The sequence below is a fragment of the Sapajus apella genome, unplaced genomic scaffold, assembly GCF_009761245.1.
Source record: "Sapajus apella isolate SASKATOON/1434 unplaced genomic scaffold, GSC_monkey_1.0 scaffold202, whole genome shotgun sequence".
In the NCBI taxonomy this organism is placed as follows: Eukaryota; Metazoa; Chordata; class Mammalia; order Primates; family Cebidae; genus Sapajus; species Sapajus apella.
The window spans coordinates 202,615-222,352 of record NW_022437142.1 but is presented as its reverse complement, the minus strand read 5'-3'; the positions used below and the strand labels follow the sequence as shown (position 1 = coordinate 222,352).

General features: G+C 58.6%; 1 protein-coding gene across 3 annotated transcripts in view; it reads right to left on the bottom strand.

Moving 5' to 3' along the window:
• Positions 1-10,357: 10,357 nt before the first annotated feature.
• P2RX1 (purinergic receptor P2X 1) overlaps positions 10,358-19,738 on the bottom strand; it is an 18,119-nt gene continuing 8,738 nt past the window's right edge. Inside the window, exons 2-12 of one of the 3 annotated variants that reach the window (XM_032270041.1) lie at positions 17,344-17,491; positions 16,990-17,061; positions 16,526-16,595; positions 16,133-16,229; positions 15,763-15,843; positions 15,414-15,555; positions 12,940-13,067; positions 11,954-12,044; positions 11,513-11,578; positions 10,902-11,003; positions 10,358-10,780 (exon numbers count right to left, since the gene is read on the bottom strand). In XM_032270041.1, coding sequence (XP_032125932.1) covers positions 10,715-10,780; positions 10,902-11,003; positions 11,513-11,578; positions 11,954-12,044; positions 12,940-13,067; positions 15,414-15,555; positions 15,763-15,843; positions 16,133-16,229; positions 16,526-16,595; positions 16,990-17,061; positions 17,344-17,491 — 1,063 coding nt within the window. In that variant the 3' untranslated portion in view covers positions 10,358-10,714. Of the gene's footprint in view, positions 10,781-10,901; positions 11,004-11,512; positions 11,579-11,953; positions 12,045-12,623; positions 12,795-12,939; positions 13,068-15,413; positions 15,556-15,762; positions 15,844-16,132; positions 16,230-16,525; positions 16,596-16,989; positions 17,062-17,343; positions 17,492-19,738 lie in introns of those variants that run through there. The other 2 variants (XM_032270043.1, XM_032270044.1) reach the window with 2 other exon arrangements.

Sequence of the window (19,738 nt, the reverse complement as noted above, 5' to 3'; positions counted from 1 at the left end):
GGCACGGGGAGGGCTCCCCGGAGGAGGTGAGAGGAGCAGGGAGTGGGACTGGAGCTTGGGGAGACCTTGGAAACCAGACACATGGCGTAGGGAGGAGGAAGCCAAAGCAGGGCAGCACCCTCCCGCCAGGCTCCTCCCAGAATGTGGCCTACCCCTCCGCCCAGTCCCCTTACCCTGCAAGCCTTGTCTTCCCTCCTGAATGTAAGCTTTGAGATTAGGGCTCTTGTCTGCCTTGTCTCCAAAAGATCACCAGTGCCTGGCGTGTAATAGGAACTCGATAAATATTTGTTGAAGAAATGAGTGGTTTCCATAGTGACCGTGACAGCCCTGTCCCCATTAGACAGATGAGAAAGCAGCCAGATGAGATGGAACCCCAGCCAGCCTCCAGCCCCAGCACATGGAAGAGAATGAACTGCAGATCAGGAGCTCCTGCTCTTTGGCTGGAGCAGGGACTATGGGACTCAGAGCCACCACAGGCAGAAGCCACAGGCTGCCTGGGGCCATACAATTTGCCTCTGATTTTCCTAAGTTGCCATGCCAGCAAGAGGCCATCCTCTTTCACCCTTAAACACCGTTCCTCCCTTTTCTTAGATAGGTAGAGTGAGGCTCAGCAGGAGGGGATGGGGATGGGGATGGGGATGGGGATGGGCATGGGGATGGGGATGGAGGGGATGGGGATGGGCATGGGGATGGAGGGGATGGGGATGGGGATGGGGATGGAGGGGATGGGGATGGGGATGGAGGGGATGGGGATGGGGATGGGGATGGGGATGGGGATGGAGGGGATGGGGATGGGGATGGGCATGGGCATGGGGATGGGGATGGGGATGGGGATGGGGATGGGGATGGGGATGGGCATGGGCATGGGGATGGGGATGGGGATGGGGATGGGGATGGGGATGGGGCCGTGGATGGGGCCATCCAGCAGGTCAGGGCAGAAGGCTCCTGTCCCAGCCTGAGCCCTGCTACCTGGTCAGATGCCCCGGCTCTGAAGCCAGGCAGCCGGGCTGCACCCTTTCCTGGCTGGGGGTTCTGATCAGGTGGCTTCGCCTCTATGCCCCGGGTTTTTCCCACCCATAATGGGGTTTCCCCTCACCACACGTTGTGAGATGCTGAGGAGGGAATGCCCATAAGGCACTCAGACCAGGACCTGCCACTAAGGGGCCCCGTAAAAGTTGTTGTTGTGCTGCGGCTGTGGTGATTGCTTGGGACACGCAGTGGCCCAGATGGATGCGCGGGCGGTGGAAGGCAGCTTCGAGGGCTGACGTCAGGCTCTCCCTCCCTCCCTCCCTCCCTCTCGCCCGCCTGGATCAAGTTCAGGTGACTAAGCACGTCTGCGGGAGGCGGCGGCTGGGGAGGCCCGGAGGTTCCTGCCGCGTGTCGGGGAGACAGGGCCTGGTGGCACGGGGGTGCACGTGAGGGCGTGCGTCCACGCAGGAGAGAATATGTGCGCGCAGGCTGTGGGCCTGGGGTGGCGGCGTGTGTCTGCGTGTGTTGTGGGTCCACACACAGGAGTGTGATGTGTGCGTGCAGGTGTGGGCACGCGCCTGTGTGCTTGCGGGTCTCCATGGACCCGTGCCCAGGGTGGAGGCGGCCTGTCCCGGGGCCCTGATCCCAGAGCTCATATCTGGACTTTCCTCACAGTCACTGGTGCTGCCAGCCTGGCATTGCCTGCTGGGTGGGGTTCTGTGCCCCAGGCAGAAACCCAGGCCCATCGGGGGACTCACACAGAGGGTGTCTCAGGCCCTTCCCAAGCTCAGGCCTCAGTAGATACTTTGTAGAAACTAATTCGGTGGATAACTAGGGCCATGTAGGCAAACAGAGAGACGAACAGACAGGCTGGGGCCCAGGCCCATGGCACAGCAAGGACTCCCACGGGCACGTGGGCTCCCCAGGCACTGGCACAGTCCTGCGGCCATGAGCCAGACTCAAGCCCTCCCTCTTTGGGAAAAATACTCCAGTTCTGTCCTCCCAGACTAGGGAGTCCGCTGCCTTGGACAACATTATGCCTCCTGGAGCCTCAGTTTCCTAATATGTGAATGAAACAGATGGTCGTCATCCTGCCAGCTCCCAGGTCTACAGAAAGAACAGAATGAGCTGTGGACACGGAAGTAGCTCGTGCCGGGGCACTGTGGGGCTGGGACGTGTCCGTGTCTGGAAGCCTCCAAGAGAGCCTTGATGTACAAGTACAACCCCACCTCTGCCCCCGGGTCCAGGATGGCCTGGTACATACCCCGCCCTCCCACTGGGCTTCTCCTCCCAGGCTGTGCCCCACCCTACAAGTGTCTGGCCACTCCCAAGGAATGTGGGCCCCTGGCTCCAGATGCCTGCTTGGCCTGGCCTCTTAGGACATGCCCCATGCAGCTGCATCCCTCAAAGGAGTCCCAGAGCAGGGCAGAGCAGGCAGACCCTGCAGCCATCCTCGAGGTTCAAGCAGCTCCGCCTGGGAGGGCTTCAGGCCCTGGTCAGGGCTCATTCCGAGCAGGGGACCAGCTATGTCCAGGTGAGAGGACGGACAGCCCTGACCAGCCTAGGACCCACCAGAAGGGACAGCCACAGAGGTGGCAGCCACCCAGGCCAGACACAGAAGGTGGCCCTGACATCCCCGGGCCGCCTCGCTGGAGCCGTGTTTATGATCCTGATGAGTGTCTGGATGGCCCTGGCAACGGGTGTCCTCCACAGCTCCCGCCCCCACGTGGGATGACTCAGTCCCCTTGAGGGAGGCCCAGGCGTCTCTGCCAAGTCATGCTTGAAGACTCCTGCTGTGAGGACGCCGGCTCCCACCATCCCCGGGAGCCCCCAAGCACCGATGTGGGCTCTGTGCCTGACTCAGCACAGCTACCCCGGCACATCGTCCTGGCCCACCCGAGGAGGCTGGCAGTCTCCAGGCGCCATCCTCCACCTCTGCCCCTCCTCATCCTCCACACCAGGTCTGTGCTCCAGCCCCACTCTTTCCAGCCAGCTGCCTCCTCCCGCTCCACGAGCAGCTCGGATCCAACAGGGCCCCGTTCAACTCAGCATCTTCCCTGAAGCTGCTCATCCTCCTGTCTCCCTTGCCGAGATGGGTGCCGCAGCCTCCCCATTCTTTCCGGACCCAGGCCAGCAATCCAGGAGCCCTGCTTGTCACTCAGCCTCTCCCGCAGCCCAGCCTCGCTCCCACCCCACACTCACTCTCCACCCCAGCTACACCACAGCTGCCCCAACTGCAGATTCTGTCCTGCTGCCAGGCCCCTGCACAAGCTGTGCCTTCTGCCAGGAACACACCTCCCTCTCCTCTGCTGCCTGGAGGACAGCGTGGACCTCGCCTCTTCTGAGAGCCTTCCCTCATCTCCCCGCTACTGGCTGGGTGAGCTCACCACGTCGAACCCCTTAGAAAGTCCAGATTCCAACCCCATTTCCTTTCCTGCCACGTGTGTCTTCCCCGACCCCAGGCTCGCACCAGCACCCCACCCTACGCCCTCCTCCACACCAGTTGCTAGAGGGAGGATTTCTAACATGCAAATGTGGGGACAGTTCTCCCAGACCTGGCCTTCCAGGAACTTGGAATGTCAGGGACAGAGGAGCAGAACTGGCCTCAGACCAGGGGCAGGGGGTCACAGGCTAAGGGGCAGGGCCACGGACGCCTGCGATGCAAATCCAAGTAGTGTCAGAGCACCTGCTGGATGCCTGCCAGGCTCTGTGAGAGGTGTGGCGAGACACAGCAGCGAACCAGAAAGACAGTCTCTGCTCTCATACAGTTTAATTGATCCTGGGGGCGAGGAGCAAGGAGCAAGAAAGCCAGTAGTTCAGATATGATATGTGAGGTGGTGCATGCTGTGGAGAAAAACACAGCAGAGTAAGAAGGATCAGAAGGGGGCTGGGAGATGCTGTTGGTACAGTGTGCTTCAGGAAGGCCTTTGCGGTACAGGATTTGAGCAGATGCCCAAAGGAAGGAAGGGGGAGCAGGCAGCATGGCTATCTGGGGAAGAACGTTTCAGGCGCAGGGCCCAGCGGGTACAAAGGCCGTGAGGGGACAGTGCTTGCTGTGTGAGGAAGAGCAGGGAGGCCGATGTGCCTGGAGTGGAATCTTCCCCACATCAGAGGCACCTGATCACATGAGGAATGACAGCTGGAGAGAAAGCCCCTCATTCACTGTGCTGGCCTCAGGGATGGCTTCCTGGAGGAGGTGGCACCTGAGCTCTTTTCTGAGCACTGAGTAGGGTCTCAGGAGGAGGAGAGGGTGGAAGTTCACACTGTGCACAGCAGAGTCATTTCCTGGCTGGGACTTGTGGCTTGGTTTGGGGCTGGGGGCAGTGTGGTGGACAGAGCCCAGGAACCCCCCAAGCCAGGGGGAGATTGTTGGCAGGGGAGTGCCTCAGCTAGATGAGGTTTAAAACGACTGCTGCGGCTGCTATGGGGACTGACTGTGGGAGACCAAGGAGGACGTGAAGCGTCCCCAGAGTGTGTGTGCCTGTGACGATGTTGGAGGTCAATTTGTAAGTACTGAAGAAAGGAGCGTGGGGCTTGGGGAGGCTGGTGCCGCGTCCCCGGGATCCTCCAGGGCACCAGCTGTGTGCCCCTCCCACGATCCTTGCCCACCCCGTGGACTCCACCAAGGCACGGTGCTGTGGCCTGTGACACTGCTTTCTCTGAACAGCCCTGTACCGCCCTCCAGACGCGCTCACACCCCCTCCCCGGACAGGCACACGCCCGTGTCCGCGTGACCCGCCCTCACACACCACTCCATCCTGTCCTGCACCCCCACGCAGACACAGGCACACTCCCCCGTCCACGTGACACACGCACGCCCGCCTCCAAACAGCACACGCAGGTCCCCGCGCACGTGGGCGCCCCCCTAGCCGCCAGCCCTGCGCCTCCCGGGGCCCGGAGCCGCAGCGCCCGCCTCTGCCGCCCCCTCGCGCCCCGGCCGGGGCAGCACCCCGCGCAGCCTGCGCCGCACGTCGCCGCCGCCCCATTCATCTCCCACCCCGCCCCTGGCTCCCGCAGGAAGACGCTCGGGAGGGCCGTGGAGGAGCGCTCCACGGAGAGCCGCACGTGGGTGCTCCCGGCCGGGCCCACTCCGCACAGACGCGGCCTCCACCCACCCGGGGCCGGGCGCGGGGAACGGTGCGCCCAGGAGGGATGAGTCCGCAGACAGGCGCGGGGGAAGAACGCGGGCGGCGGGGCGCCCGCAGCGATGCGATCCCGGCGGCCGGCGCAGACGCGAGCAGACTCCGCGGGGCACAAACCGGCCCGGCAGACAGAAGGGGAAGGTCCCCGCCCGCGCCGGATGCGCGCTCGCCTTCCCGCAGACGCCCCTCTCCGGGCAGGCTGGGGGCAGGTGTCACGGCGTTCGTCCTCCAGCTCCCGGCCCGCGTCCCCTCCCCGCCGATCCCTACCTGGGAACCGGGCGACAGTCTCCGCGGCCCGGGGGCGGCCCAGCTCGCTCCCGCTGCGCGCCCGCCCCGCCCCGCCGCCTAGCCGGGGCCCGGATCGCCGAGCTCAGCCCGCGGGTGCCGCGGCTCCCGGCGGCACTAGCCGCCCCGCCCACCGCCGCGCCCGGCCCGCGCTCATTGGTCGGGCCGAACGGCCCCGCCAGCGCCGTCCAATCACAGCCCGGGACTCCCGCCGCCTCCGCGACTGGGGGATCGCGGCGGGCCGCGCGGGAGGGGCGCTCCTTCCCCTGCTCTGGGCCCCCGAAGTCCCACCAGGCCGCCGTGCGGGCCCTTCACCTGGGCCTGCAGGGCACGGGGCTTCCTCGCCAGACCCTTTGCGCCCCGATCCCGGCCTGCGGGAGCCAGGGCGTCCCTCCCTCCCGGGCTAGGCGCGGTGCGTGCGAGGGAGGGGCGAGGCCCGGAGGAAGGCCTTGAACGGCAGGCCCAGAGTGTAGCTGCTGCGGGGCGGGGGCAGGGAGACTGAGAGGTGGCTCAGCACAGAACCAAGTGCCGGCTCGGGGAGCGGCCGACAGGATGGCCTAGAGGGGCCCCAGGGAATGGAGGGAACTCAACAGGGCATGGTGACCTTCCCCGTGGCTGTTCCTGGGGACTCTGCCTCCATCTCGTCCCCTAACGCCTCCGGGAGTGAAAACTCTAGCATTACCCCTTGCCCCATGTCCTTCCGCAAGCCTGACCTCCTGTGTCCGGGTCTGGAAGTGGAGCCAGGAGCCTGGGAGTCACCTGCAGCCTGGTTCCAGCTCCATCCAGCCATCTCCAGGCCCTGCCATGCTGCCTCGTAAGTATCCCCAGAATCTGCCCATGCCTCTCCACCCCAAGTCCCCTCCGTTACGTCAGGCTACTACCCCCCTGCCCCTCATTGCCACAGTGGCCTCCTCACTGGCCTCCAGCCCCTTTCAGCGCACGTCCTTCTAGCCTTTCTCTACCTGGCAAGTTTTCAGGAACAAAATTCACAGAATTAGCTCCTGCTTAGGCCTCTTCTGTGGCTCACGGCTACCCTGAGAATAGGTCCGATCAAGCCCTGTATAACCTTACTCCCAACCACCTGCCTGTTTAACGCCTGCTTGGTGTTTCTGGGCTCACTTCAATGCCCCTTCTGCCAGGAAACGTTCTCCATACCTCCCCACTTCCCGGCATGGGTTAGTAACCTTTCCAAGGTACTTCTTGTACCTGGCTTCTGTCTACCTGCCTGTTTGTCATCAGGACTAGAAGCTCCTTGATGGCAAGCACTGTGCCTGATTCATCCAGCACACAGCCTGTCACATGGCACAGGTGCTCAATGGATGATTGTTGAATGAACAATTCTAGCAACTTGTGGGTGTAGCTTTTGACCTCATGGTTCAAGATAGCGGCTAGAGCTCCAGCAATCACACATGTGTTCCAGGCAGTAGAGTGGAGAAAAGGATGAAGAAGAGGGCAGAGGAACTGCACCAGCTCTCTTTTCAGGAAAGTTCCCAGAAGTTGCCACGTGACACTTTCACATACACTACATGAGCTTAGTCAGGTGACCAGATCCAGCTGCAAGAGGAAGCTGGGAAATGCAGCTTCCATTCTGGGTAACCACATGCTCAGCCAAGAACCAAGGACTGAATTGCTACAGGGAGAACAGACATCCGGAACAACTAGCGGACTCCACCTTTGAGAGGGTGGATGGCTGGAGGAGCAGAGCACGACTGTACGCCAGGCTCCGTTTACATGTCTTTTCTCATCCCTACTAAAAACTACTATTGGCCGGGTGCGGTAGCTCCTGCCTGTAATCTCAGCACTTTGGGAGGCTGAGGTCGGCATATCATTTGAGGCCAGGAGTTCGAGACCAGCCTGTTCCACATAGTGAAACTGTCTCTATTAAAAAAAAAGAAAAAAAAAAAGCTGTTATTTATCCTCGACTCACAGAGGAGGCTTGGAGAGCTAAGCCACTTCCCCAAGGACACACAGTGAACTGTGGCAGAGCTGCAGCTGAAAACTGTCTTTTCCTCGCACACCAGACAGGCTGGAAAATCAGGAAAGGGTGTGTCCTGGGAGCTGCTGGAAGGAAACCTTTTCACAAGGAGGGCTTGCACCACGATGCCAGATGCTGTCAGGCCAAGCAGGATATGGGGCCAAAGGGTCTGCTTAGATATGGCAACCGGGACACCTCCGGTGACCTTGGCAAGGGCATCAGGGAGAAGTGGTGGGTGGCGGCCAGTTGCAGAGGGAAGCGTGGACTGGCCTTTCTGGAAGGGTTGCAGCGAGGGGAGAGTGGACGGAGCTGCTGGGGAACCTGGGCCAGAGGAGGCAGAAGAGGGGAGCAGGTGTAGGGCTGGGAGAACGGGGGTGGCTTCTGCTGTGCAGCCTGCGGCTGGGTAGCGAGGCCGAATACAGAGGAGGGGCCCTTTTCTCTTCACTCGGAAGGGAAGGGCGCAGGGGGTGCAAAAGCAGGTGGGTCTGGAGAAGGAAGGGAGGGCGGAAGAGGGAGTTCTAGTCTTGTAAGTGATGGTTCTTGGTTGGGGAAGACGGCAGAAGGCCAAGGGCCTGAGGGAGACGACAGGGGCTGGCCTGTGTCATCCAGTCTGGCAGCCACTAGTCACCTGTAACTATTTAAATTAATTACAAGTAAACTGGCCAGTCACAGTGGCTCAATCTTGTAATCCCAGCACTTTGGGAGGCCGAGGCAGGTGGATCACTTGAGGTCCGGAGTTTAAGACCAGCCTGGCCAACGTGGCAAAACCCCATCTCTACTAAAAATACAATAAAACTAGCCAGGTGTGGTGTCAGGCACCTGTAATCCCAGCTACTTGCGAGGCTGAGGCAGGAGAACTGCTCGAACCCAGGGGGTGGAGGCTGCAGTGAGCTGAGATCGCACCACTGCACTCCAGCCTGGGTGACAGAGCAAAACTCCGTCTCAAAGATAATTATCATTATTAATATTATTAAAAGTAAATAAAATACAAATTTCATTTCCTTGGCTACACATTTCCACCAAGGCCACCTGTGGCTATTGGGTACCCAGTTGGACAGCACATATAGAGAATGTTTCCATCATTGTAGAAAGTTTTCTTTTTTTGAGACAGAGTCTTGCTCTGTCGCCCAGGCTGGAGTGCAGTGGCATGATCTCGGCTCACTGCAACCTCCGCGTCCCAGGTTCAAGTGATTCTCCTGCCTCAACCTCCCGAGTAGCTGGGATTACAGGCGCCCGCCACCACGCCCAGCTAATTTTTGTAATTTCAGTAGAGACGGGGTTTTACCATGTTGGCCAAGATGGTCTCCATCTCTTGACCTTGTGATCTGACCACCTCAGCCTCCCAAAGTGCTGGGGTTACAGGTGTGAGACACCGCGCTCGGCACGTTTTAGAAAGTGTTACTAGACGGCACTGGTTTAGACAGTGCATGGTGACTGGGGGGGACGCAGCCCAGAGAGCCTCTCTGGCTATAAGTCCAGACCCGGAAGTCATGCCCAGAGCAGCGCCCTCCACACTGTCTCAGTCAAGACCTCCTCCTCTCTTTGGGCTTCCCCCAGATCTCCCTCCTGGACAGCCAGCCCCTTCCTCCCCACTGTTTCACAAGGCCACTCCTGGGATTCTCTACTTGTCCCAGTGCCAGACCTCTCACAGCCGGGAGGCTTAGGGAGAGTGCCGATGTCAGGGCTGTGCCAAGACAGCAGCCCGCGGACAGGGGTGAGCTGACGTCCCCACCCAGCGCTGGCCCTGCTGGGCTCAGGGCGTATGAGTCGGCTCACTGGTCCCTCCCCACCCCCAGCAGATCCAGAGGGATCTCGGAGACTGCCCAGCTCAGCCCCACGTTTCACAGACCAGCACACTGAGTCACAGAGAGGTCTGGAAAGAAAGGATGGAAGGCAGAGGTCTGTCCTCACTCCCTTTATTGTACTCCACCCCTCGCTTTCCCCAGACCTTCTGTTCAGACAAAGCCGGGCAGGCCTTGGGAGCGGGGGCTGAGCCACAGGCAGGGAGCCCACGATGTGGCTGGAGCTCCCACCCCAACCCGAGGTAGCTGCGTAAGGATTCGTGGCTAGAAGGGCTGGCCCGGCCTGGCACTCTTGGAGAGAGGCTTTTCCCTGTGGAGGTGATGTGGCATGGACCCTGAGTCTGTGCGTGGGGGTGGAGGTGTGTTTAGATGGTGGTGTTTGACAGGCCCCAGCTGTTCACAGACACAGCGTGGAAGGACGCTGCGCGCATGTGGGCAGTGTGTATGCCAGCTGTGTGCATGACACCGTGTGGCACATGGGCATACAACACACACACTGGAGGTGTCCAGGACCCTACTCCGTGTCTGCACCTGCCAGGCAGTGCAAGCTCAGGAGCTTAGGGTCAGAAAGTTCATGACGGGGCACGGTGGCTCATGTCTATAATTCCAGCACTTTGGGAGGCCAAGGTGGGCAAATCACAAGGTCGGGACTTCAAAACCAGCCTGGCCGACATGATGAAACCCCATGTCTACTAAAAATACAAAAGTTAGCCGGGCTTGGTGGCAGGTGCCTGTAATCCCAGCTACTCAGGAGGCTGAGGCAGGAGAATCGCTTGAACCCGGGAGGCAGAGGTTGTGGTGAGCTGAGATTGCTCCACTGCACTACAGCCTGGGTGACAGAGTGAGATTCCGTCTCAAAAAAAAAAAAAAAAAAAAAGAAGTTCAAGGACAGTAGTTCTTCAGCTTAGGTCCCAGAATGGCCTGGGGAGTTTGCCGTCCGTGCAGGTCATATGGCCAGCCCTGGGCCTGTGGTTTCAGAGGTCTGGGCTAGACCCAGGAGCCTGCATGGTCGAAACGTTTCCCAGGGAAGCCCAAGGCCAGGAGGAAACAGGGCTCAAGCAGAGCCGTCTCACAGAACTTTCTTCGATGGTGAAAATGCCCCGAACCGTCCAATATGGCAGCCACTAGCCACACGTGCCTACTGAGCAGCTGAAATCTGGCTAGTTCAACTGAGGAAGTGAATGCTGTGTTTCATTGATTTTATTTTAGTTTAATTTAGTCGCCTATGGTTATCCACTGCCACATTGGAGAGCCCAGAGCTGGAGGAACGGAGGCAGAGGGATGGATCGTGAGGGTCCAGAGAGAGAAACGCGAAGCTAGCGTACAGGTGTGTGGGAGCCTGCCCAGCCCAGCCCTTCCCCCCCAGGAGTGGCTGAGACCTGGGCAGGCTCCCTTGGGGGGTGTGGAGTTGGAGCCAGAGCTCAGATTGGCACACATCTCTCCTAGTTTGCACCCTGAGCTTCTGGCAAACTGGTATGTGCCTGGCCGAGAGGGTAGGAGACTTCCTGCGGAGACCCTCTGCCTCGGGAGTCGGGGTGGCATCAGGATACCCGCATGTTTTCCTGCAGGCCCAGGGTGGAGCTGGTGGCGGCGGGGTCACGCTCACCCTGTGTGTGTGGTGCAAGTTTGGGGGACACAAGTCGGTGCTGGGGAAGCAGCTGCCCGCTCCCCGCAACACAGACGCCCGTGCCGGAGGCTCCGAGGGCCGGGCTCAGGGAGCTCCCTCACCTCCGCTGGCCGCATGTCCTCGGCGTACTTGAACTTCTTCTGCTTGTAGTAGTGTCTCTTGGGCAGGATGTGAAGCAGCAGCAGGTCACAGAGGACGGTGGCCTGGAGTCAGGGAAGGGTGCGGAGACAGCGTGGGAATCCGGAGGCAGGCACAGAGCCCGCCACATCCCCGCTCAGTCCCTGACGCTGTGGCCTGGCCGAATCCCTCCTCACTGGAGGCCTGTTTCCTGGAGGGTGGACGAGGCCCTGCAGGACTCTCAGGGGACCAAGATAGTTCCACCCTGACAGAATGACAGGGGGGTCTCATTCAGCTGCCAGGCTGGAGTGCAGCAGTGTAATCACAGCTCACTGCGGCCTCAGACTCCTGGCCTCAAAGCCAGCCTCCCACCTTGGCCTCCCAAGGTGCCACGATTGTAGGTACGAGCCACTGTACCCCAGCTCTGGGCCTTGGTTTTCTTAGATCTGCTGTGTGTGGTGGGGTGGGCAGCTGCTGGCCCAGAAATGATAGGCAGTTAGGGTCAAGTTTTGGGGTGAGGGGTGTCTTGCTGCTACTGACTTGTGGAAGAGGAGGGGCCGACACAGCACGGTGACCCGGTGACCCCAGCACTTACCACCCCAAAGATGCCAATCCCAGAGCCGATGGTGGTCATCGTGGGGATAATGTCAAACTTCCCGGCCTGGTGGAAGGACCCAGGGAGAGAAGGGCTACCAGTCGGAAGGGGCCCAGCTGGGAAAGGGTCAAGGGTACTTCCCACCCTCAGCTGTGAACCGCCCCTGCCTCTGACTCTATGTGCACCGACAGCTACTGGTCAGTAGACCTGGGTTTCGACCTTGGCTCTGCCTCCCTGGGCCCAAGGGGACTGTGGGGGAGGCCTGGCCACAGGTTGCAAAGCCCTGTCCTGGACAGCCCCCACGCCCCGTCTGTTATTAGAAGTAAAACTGCAGGATGAACCCATCCAACTTCCGGACGTCTGTAAGTGTAGACGCCCAGAGGTACTCATAGGAGCCAAGAACGTGTCTCAGCTGCCAGCACACTCACGCCGGACGCTCACCTTGCCGTCCACCAGGATGTCAAAGCGAATCCCAAACACCTTGAAGAGGTGACGGTGGTTGGTCCCGTTCTCCACAAAGTGCCTGGCAAACCTTGAGGTGGCAGGAGGGTGATGGAGGGGACTGTCTTGGGTCTGGATTTCTCAGCAGAGCAGGGATGCAGGAGCCTTAGCGGTCACTAAATACAGCCCGATCCCCAGCCCCGGCAGGCTCCCGGGCCTCATTCTGGGAAAGTTGTACCCAGCTCTTGCCCCAACTCCTTGCTTTTGTTTGTTTTCTGAGACTGAGTCTCACTCTGTCACCCAGGGTGAAGTGCAATGGCTCTATCTTGGCTCACTGCAACCTCCGCCTCCCGGGTTCAAGTGATTCTCCTGCCTCGGCCTCCCGAGTAGCTGGGACTACGGGCATGTGCCACCATACCCTGCTAATTTTTGTGTTTTTAGTAGAGACGGGTTTCACCATGTTGGCCAGAATGGTCTCGAACTCCTGACCTTGTGATCCACCTGCCCCAGCCTCCCGAAGTGCTTGGATTACAGGCGTGAGCCACTGCGCCCAGCTGTTTGTTCGTTTTAAAGAGATGGGGTCTCATTCTGTCACCCAGCCTGCAGTGCAGTAGTGTAATCACAACTCATGGCAGCCTCAGACTCCTGGTCTCAAAGCCATCCTCCCACCTCAGCCTCCTGAGGTTCCACAATGACAGATATGAGCCACTGTGCCCGACCATTGCCCCAGCTCCTGATGTCAGCAATTTCTCCAGCTAGTCCTGGCTAGGTGAACCTCAAAGGGACTGAGACCCAGGGACAGAGGATTGGAGACTTCAACGTCTCACTCCCTGCTGGCTTTCTACATGGGAGGAAGGCACAGTAGGAGCCGTGCAGACCCTCTGCTCCCCTCTGGGGACGCTTTTTCAGCCACGAAGGGTTGGGGGAGTAGGAGACCCTGCAGGACCACCAGGAAGAATGGCTGGGGTGTGGGGGCTAACAGACACCTGAAGTTGAAGCCTGGGGAGAGGTTTTTCTCCTCGTATAGCCCATGGAACTCGTAGATGGGTTTGCAGTGTCGCACGTGCCAGTCGAGGTCACAGTGCCAGTCGATGGTGATACCAACCACGCCGCCCTGCCAGGGACACAAGTGGTTAAGAGCTGGGGTTTCAGGATCAAAAATCCCCATCTTGGCTGGGCAAGGTGGCTCATGCTTGTAATCCCAGCATTTTGGGAGGCCGAGGCGGGTGGATCACCTGAGGTCAGGAGTTCAAGACCAGCCTGGCCAACATGGTGAAACCCCATCTCTACTAAAAATACAAAAATCAGCAAGGCGTGGTGGCAGCGCCTGTAATCCCAGCTACTTGGGAGGCTGAGGCAGGAAAATTGCTTGAACGCCGAAGGCAAAGGTTGCAGTGAGCTGAGATCACACCACTGCACTCCAGCCTGGGTGACCTGGGTGACAGAGTGAGACTCCATGTCAAAAAAAAAAAAAAAAAAGAACATTTTTTATTTGAAAAAAGACACTGAGAAGCTGTTTTGGGGTAAAGGTCCTATCACCCTCTCCAGCCTTCTAATTACTCTCCACACTGTAGCTTTCTGACCATTTCATTTTTATTTATTTATTTTCAATTTATTTACTTATTCATTTATTTTCACCCTGTCACTCAGGCTGGAGCGCAGGGGCACGATCTCAGCTCACTGCAACCTCCATCCCCGGGTTCAAGCATTCCTCCTGCCTCAGCCTCCTGAGTAGCTGGGATTACAGGCATGTGCCACCACACCCAGCTAATTTTTTTTTTTTTTTTTTTTAGTAGAGATGGGGTTTCACCATCTTGGCCAGACTGGTCTTGAACTTCTGACCTTGTGATCCACCTGCCTCGGCCTTCCAAAGTGCTCGGATTACAGGCGTGAGCCACTGCGCCCAGCCTGTGAGTGGGGTTTTTTGGTAACATCACAGAAAAGGGACGGATTTTGTCCCTGAATAGGCAACTGCAGGAGCAGGGCTGATAAGGAGCACTGACCTTATCAGTAGCAGCTGGATAGGCCTGCCACATGCTTGGCATCGGGGCATGCCAGACGCAGCGAGTCAACTCACTGGACCCTAGGGACAACCCCATGAGAACGGCGCCATGATTGCCCCCACTTGATGGGGCAAAAACTCAGCCCCACTGAAGTTTAGAGACTTGTCTGAGTTCCCACTGCTTGTTTGCGGCAGAGCTGGGATTGGAACCCGGTCAGCCAGTTCTGTGCTCATAGGGACTGCTTCTCTGGAGTCGCAGGTGACTGCAAAGATCTCAGGGGCACAGGATTTCTCAGGGCCATAGGCTATAGGATTCTAGCTGATTTTATCTTTTTTTTTTTAAGATGGAGTTGCTCTGTCGCCCAGGATGGAGTGCAATGGCGCGATCTCAGCTCACTGCAGCCTCCACCTCCCGGGTTCAAGCGACTCTCCTGCCTCAGCCTCCTGAGTAGCTGGGATTACAGGCACCCACCACCATACCCAGATAATTTTTTTGTGTGTATATATATATGTGTATATATATATATATAATTTTTTTTTTATAGAGTCTTGCTCTGTCACCCAGGCTGGAGTGCAGTGGTGCCATCTCAGCTCACTGCAACCTCCGCCTCCTGGGTTTAAGCAATTCCCCTGCCTCAGCCTCCTGAGTAGCTGGGACTACAGGTGGACACCACAACAGCCAGCTAATTTTTTTTGTATTTTTAGTAGAAACAGGGTTTCACCATATTGGTCAGGCTGGTCTTGAACTCCTGACCTCAGGTGATCCGCCTACCTTGGCCTCCCAAAGTTCTAGGATTACAGGCATGAGCCACTGTGCCCAGCCAGTTTTTATATTGTTAATAGAGACGAGGTTTCACTGGCCAGACTGTTTTTTTTTTTTTTTTTGTTTGTTTGTTTTTGAGATGGAGTCTCACTGTGTCGCCCTGCTGGAGTACAATGGCACAATCCTAGCTCACTGCAACCTCTGCCTCCTGGATTCGAATGAGTCTCCTGCCTCAGCCTCCCGAATAGATGGGATTATGGGCACATTCCACCACACCCAGCTAATTTTCGTATTTTTAGTAGAGAAGGAGGTTTCACTATGTTGGCAGGCTGGTCTCAAACTCTTGGCCTCAAGTGATCCTCCCACCTCCGCCTCCCAAAGTGCTGGGATTACAGGCTTGAGCCACCGCGCCCGGCCCTATCTAATGTTTTGTTTTTAAAGCAAGACATCAACAAACATCCAGGTGACAAGGTCTGCCCACATCTGTTCATTCTGGGTACCTCCTTTGTGCCAGGTCCATGCCAGGACCTGCTGAAGACACAGATCTGACTCTCAGGGGCCCTAGTATCAGGGGACAGACCCATACATACACTCAGCCCTCACCAAGGAGACGGGAAGATGCAATGGGCCTAAGCAGCCTTGATCAGGATCCTGCGGCCCTGCCCTCCCCGCTCGCCTGGCACCATGCCCCGTACCTTCTCAGCCAGTGTGCTGAAGTTCTGGCCTGACTCTTGCACCACATAGCCAAGCTGGAAAACGGGGCACAGCGGGTGCAGGGTCTTGTGGTAGAGGCAGGTCTTCATGTAGGCGGCATTCACCTCTTCCACCAAGTTGCGCCTGTCCGGGTGGAAGGTGTTGACAGCAGCGGTGTGCCATCTGGGACGGTGCCCACCACCCCCAAAAGCCTGGGGACCCCTTATGGGCTCCACAGTGCCCCTTCGATTTCTTCCATGCCAGCAAGAATGGAGGGAGACAGAGACAGCTGAGAGCAGCCGGGACAGTCTCGGACAGCCGCCTGAACTTCTGGCCGAATTTCCCACGCACCTGTTGACCTTGAAGCGTGGGAAGCTGATGCTGTTCTTGATGAAGAGAGTGAAGTTCTCGGCCTCATGGAGAAGGGCAGGGCTGGAGGACATCACACTCACTCATCCGCTCCTCCCCAGGGGCCCCCTGTGTGTCCCAGGCAGAGCGTGACATAGCAGGGGTGGGGCGTGCATCCGGGACCCTCCTCAGCCCTGGGTGGGTGGAGGGGTGGGTGTGCTGTAACCGGCCAAGGCCCGGGGGAATCTTCGGCCCAGGTCTTGCGGACGGGGTGGGGGTGGGGTCAGAAAGGGGGTAAAGGTCCTTTCTAGACGCAGGTCCCCCTCTGCCTGGCCTGGGACCCTGTGCTGGCTCCCCGGAAGGTCAGTGTTACCGAGGGATGTCATCATCCACCTCCACGGGGCACCAGCCAAAGATCTCGCACGTCTTCACAGTGGCGTTGAAGGCCACACACTTGCCCGTGCGGATGCCTGCGGCCAGAGAGGAACCCCTGGGTGCCCGCCCCAAACTGAGGGTGCAGAGGAGGCCGCCCAGGCCCCTTCCCCAGGGGCCCCCAGCAACAGGCACCCAAGCAAAGGAGCCGAGGACAGAAACGTGTCTGGGTCTGGGACAGGGTGGAGGACGGGAGAGGGCAGGAGGGAGCCCCTCTCAGAGGACGCCTCGGCGGGAGGGGTGTGGGGAGACGCTGGTCAGCAGTGAGCTGGGCCTGCAGGACGCCAGGGCTACAGCCGGGGGCTGTGGAGGGACAGGAGGAGGCTGACCTTACCTTGGGCCTTCCTCTTGGCTTTTCCAGGGGTGCAGCCACTGTCTTCCTTGCATATGCCACCTTCTGGGTGCTGGGGGAGGCAAGAGCTGCTGGCCTTAGGTCCCTCCCGCCGCCAGGGCCCTAGGGGGGTGTGGGGCAGAGTCTCCGACCTCTCTGGGGTGACGCCCACTCACAGCCTCCTTCCCCGTTTCCCCCACCCCAGGCTCCTGCCCAGCCACCCACTGCCGGTGTCAGCTGGGGGTGGGGGTGGGCAGTCTCCGCATGCTGCCAGGTACACCGAGTACTGGGAAGGCTCAGCTCTGCAGGGCCTGACAGTGACTGCGTGTGAGTACACGCCCAGATTTCCACCGCCGTGGCCCCTGCGGAAGCATCCTGAGCTTCCTCTCCGGTGCCCACGGAGACTTTCCCTGCAGGTCATTTTCCTCTGTGAGTCTGGGAAGGGGCTGGTGGGCAGAAGTGCTCACCTCTGCACAGTAGCCTTGGGCCTGCTTTGGGGTCACGATGAAATTGGTCATGACCACGAAGGAGCTGTCTCCCTAGAAATGAGGGGCAGGGGAGGGTGGGGTGGGCTGGGAGCTGGGAGAGGAGCCCAAGGACCCAGCGCTGCCCCAGCAGACCCCTAGAGCCCACAGGACACCCAGCAGCCATCACGCCCCCTGCCACCAACATGGGGTGACATCACCAGGCTGCTTCTGCACAGCATCGCCGAGGCCCAGAGAGAAAGAGGAGCTGGGCTGCTCCCACAAGGAGGTGGGACAGAGCCCCACCCGCTCCAAGACAGGCCCTGTGAGGGCAGGCGCAGCCCCAAGCCAGCTCACCTGTGCTGGGAAGACGTAGTCAGCCACATCCCAGACCTGGGGGCCGAGGCCGGGGAGCTGGGTCACGGCCAGGCCCTTGAGTTTCACAGACACACTGCTGATGAGGCCGCTGGACGTCTGGTAGCCCTTCTCGTAGACAAACACCCACCTATGCGGGTAGGGGACAGGGGGAGTTGTGGTTCTGGCATGGGCTGGACCTGTCGCCTCCTTCCTTGCGCCCTCCCCAGATGTGCCTCTGAACCACCGCCTGCTCCTGAAGCTCCTGTCTTGGGCTAGAGGCAGGACGGCCTCCCCTGCCTCCCCTGCCTCCCCCTGCTGGCCCGTGCCTGTGGCTCAAGCCTGTAATCCCAGCACTTTGGGAGGCCAAGGCGGGTGGATCACAAGGTCAAGAGATCGAGACCATCCTGGTCAACATGGTGAAACCCCGTCTCTACTAAAAATACAAAACATTAGCTGGGCATGGTGGCACGTGCCTGTAATCCCAGCTACTCAGGAGGCTGAGGCAGGAGATTTGCCTGAACCCAGGAGGCGGAGGTTGCGGTGAGCCGAGATCGCGCCATTGCACTCCAGCCTGGGTAACAAGAGTGAAACTCCGTCTCAAAAAAAGAAAATGTGAATTCAGGCCGGATGCCGAGGTTCACGCCTGTAATCCCAGCGCTTTGGGAGGCTGAGGCGGGCAGATCACTTGAGGCCAGGAGTTTGAGACCAGCTTGGCCAACATGGTGAAACCCTGTCTCTACTAAAAATACAACAATTAGCCAGGTGTGGTGGTGGGCTCCTGTAATCCCAGCTACTGGGGAGACTGAGGCAGAATTGCTTGAACCCGGGAGTTGGAGGTTGCAGTAAGTTGAGATCACAACATTGCACTCCAGCTTGGGCAATAAGAGTGAAACTCTGTCTCCAAAAGAAAAGAAAAGCCGGGCGCGGTGGCTCACGCCTGTAATCCTAGCACTTTGGGAGGCCGAGGTGGGTGGATCACCTGAGGTCAGGAGTTCAAGACCAGCCTGGCCATCATGGTGAAACCCCATCTTTGAAAAAAAAAATAGAAAAAAGAAAAAAAAGAAAGAGAAAGAGAGGAAGTGAGGGAGGGAAGGAAGGAAGGATGGGGAAGAAGAGCGGGGAGGAGGAGGAGGGAGGGGGAGGGAGGGGGAGGGGGAAGGAAGTAAGAAAGGAAGAAGGGAAGAGGAGGGGAGGGGAGGGAAAGGAAAGGGAAGGGAAGGGAGAACTAAATGCTAATTCAGATACTCCCTCCAATCCCTTTCCAAGAACAGAGGTTGCTGGGGCCTGGAGGCCAAGCCATTCGGACCCTAATCCTTCCCAGGGTGCTCCTCATTCCAGAGAAACCAGCAGAACACAAAGGCTGAGAATGTGGTCTTTGGTGCCTAACAGCCTGTGTCCAAATCCCAGCTCCACCACCTACTCACTGGGATTTGGGGTAAGCTATTCAATCCCCCTGTGCCTCAGTTTCCTCATCTATAAAGCGGGAATTATAGCAGTATTTTTTGGAGTGATCAAGTGAGTGAGTTCATACATGTAGAAACACTCAGAACGGGGGCGGCACAGAATCAGTGCTGTAGAGACATGAGTTGTTATTATGATCCACCCATGCCGGGGCCCCCTGGGAGACAGGAAGGAACACCGAGCTGGGAGGTGGCCCTCTGAAGGGCTTGCAGCGTCCTGCCCCGTGGTTGAGGCGCTGTAGGCGTGGCTCAGACTGGAGGGCTTCCAGCTTTCTTGGGAAATTCTGGCCTTGCCTTCCCAGCATTGAGCAGTCCTGTTCCTCTGGGTTCTCCACTTTCAGTCCGGAAGGTTCCGTGGGGCTAACCTCCCTATTAGCCCCAGAGCAGGCGGATGACCAAGGTTTGCCAGTCAGTGTTTCATCCTCCTGGTAGCAGTGGTGGGTCTAGGGAGAGGCACGTGACCTTGGGAGTTTCAGTAGTGAGGCCAGGACTTTTCTGGGAGGTGCCAAGGAAGAAACACCCTGTCTACTGAGTGGCTAAGCAGGGCAGCTGCAAGACAAAAACTGTGGTGGTCACCTTCGCCACCTGATGGAGATGGCAATCCCGACAGTGAAGCTCACCTAGTGGAAAGCCAGCCCAGGAGACGGAGAGGGGCAGAATCCTGACAATGTTGTTTGAACACCTGGATTCAGCCATGCCTGAAGCACACTGGAAAAATCGACTTCTGGACTTTTCAGTTACGTAAACCAATACATTTCTTCCTTTACTGAAGCCAGTTTGGGCTTGGTTTCTGCTGCTTACAAATGAAAAAGTCCTGGATCACGCTGCTCTCCAGGTGGTGGGCTCCTTCCTTGAGGAAAGACTCCTTATGGAGATTCCGGGTAACCCGTGTGTGTGTGTGTGTGTGTGTGTGTGTGTGTGTGTGTGTGTGTGTG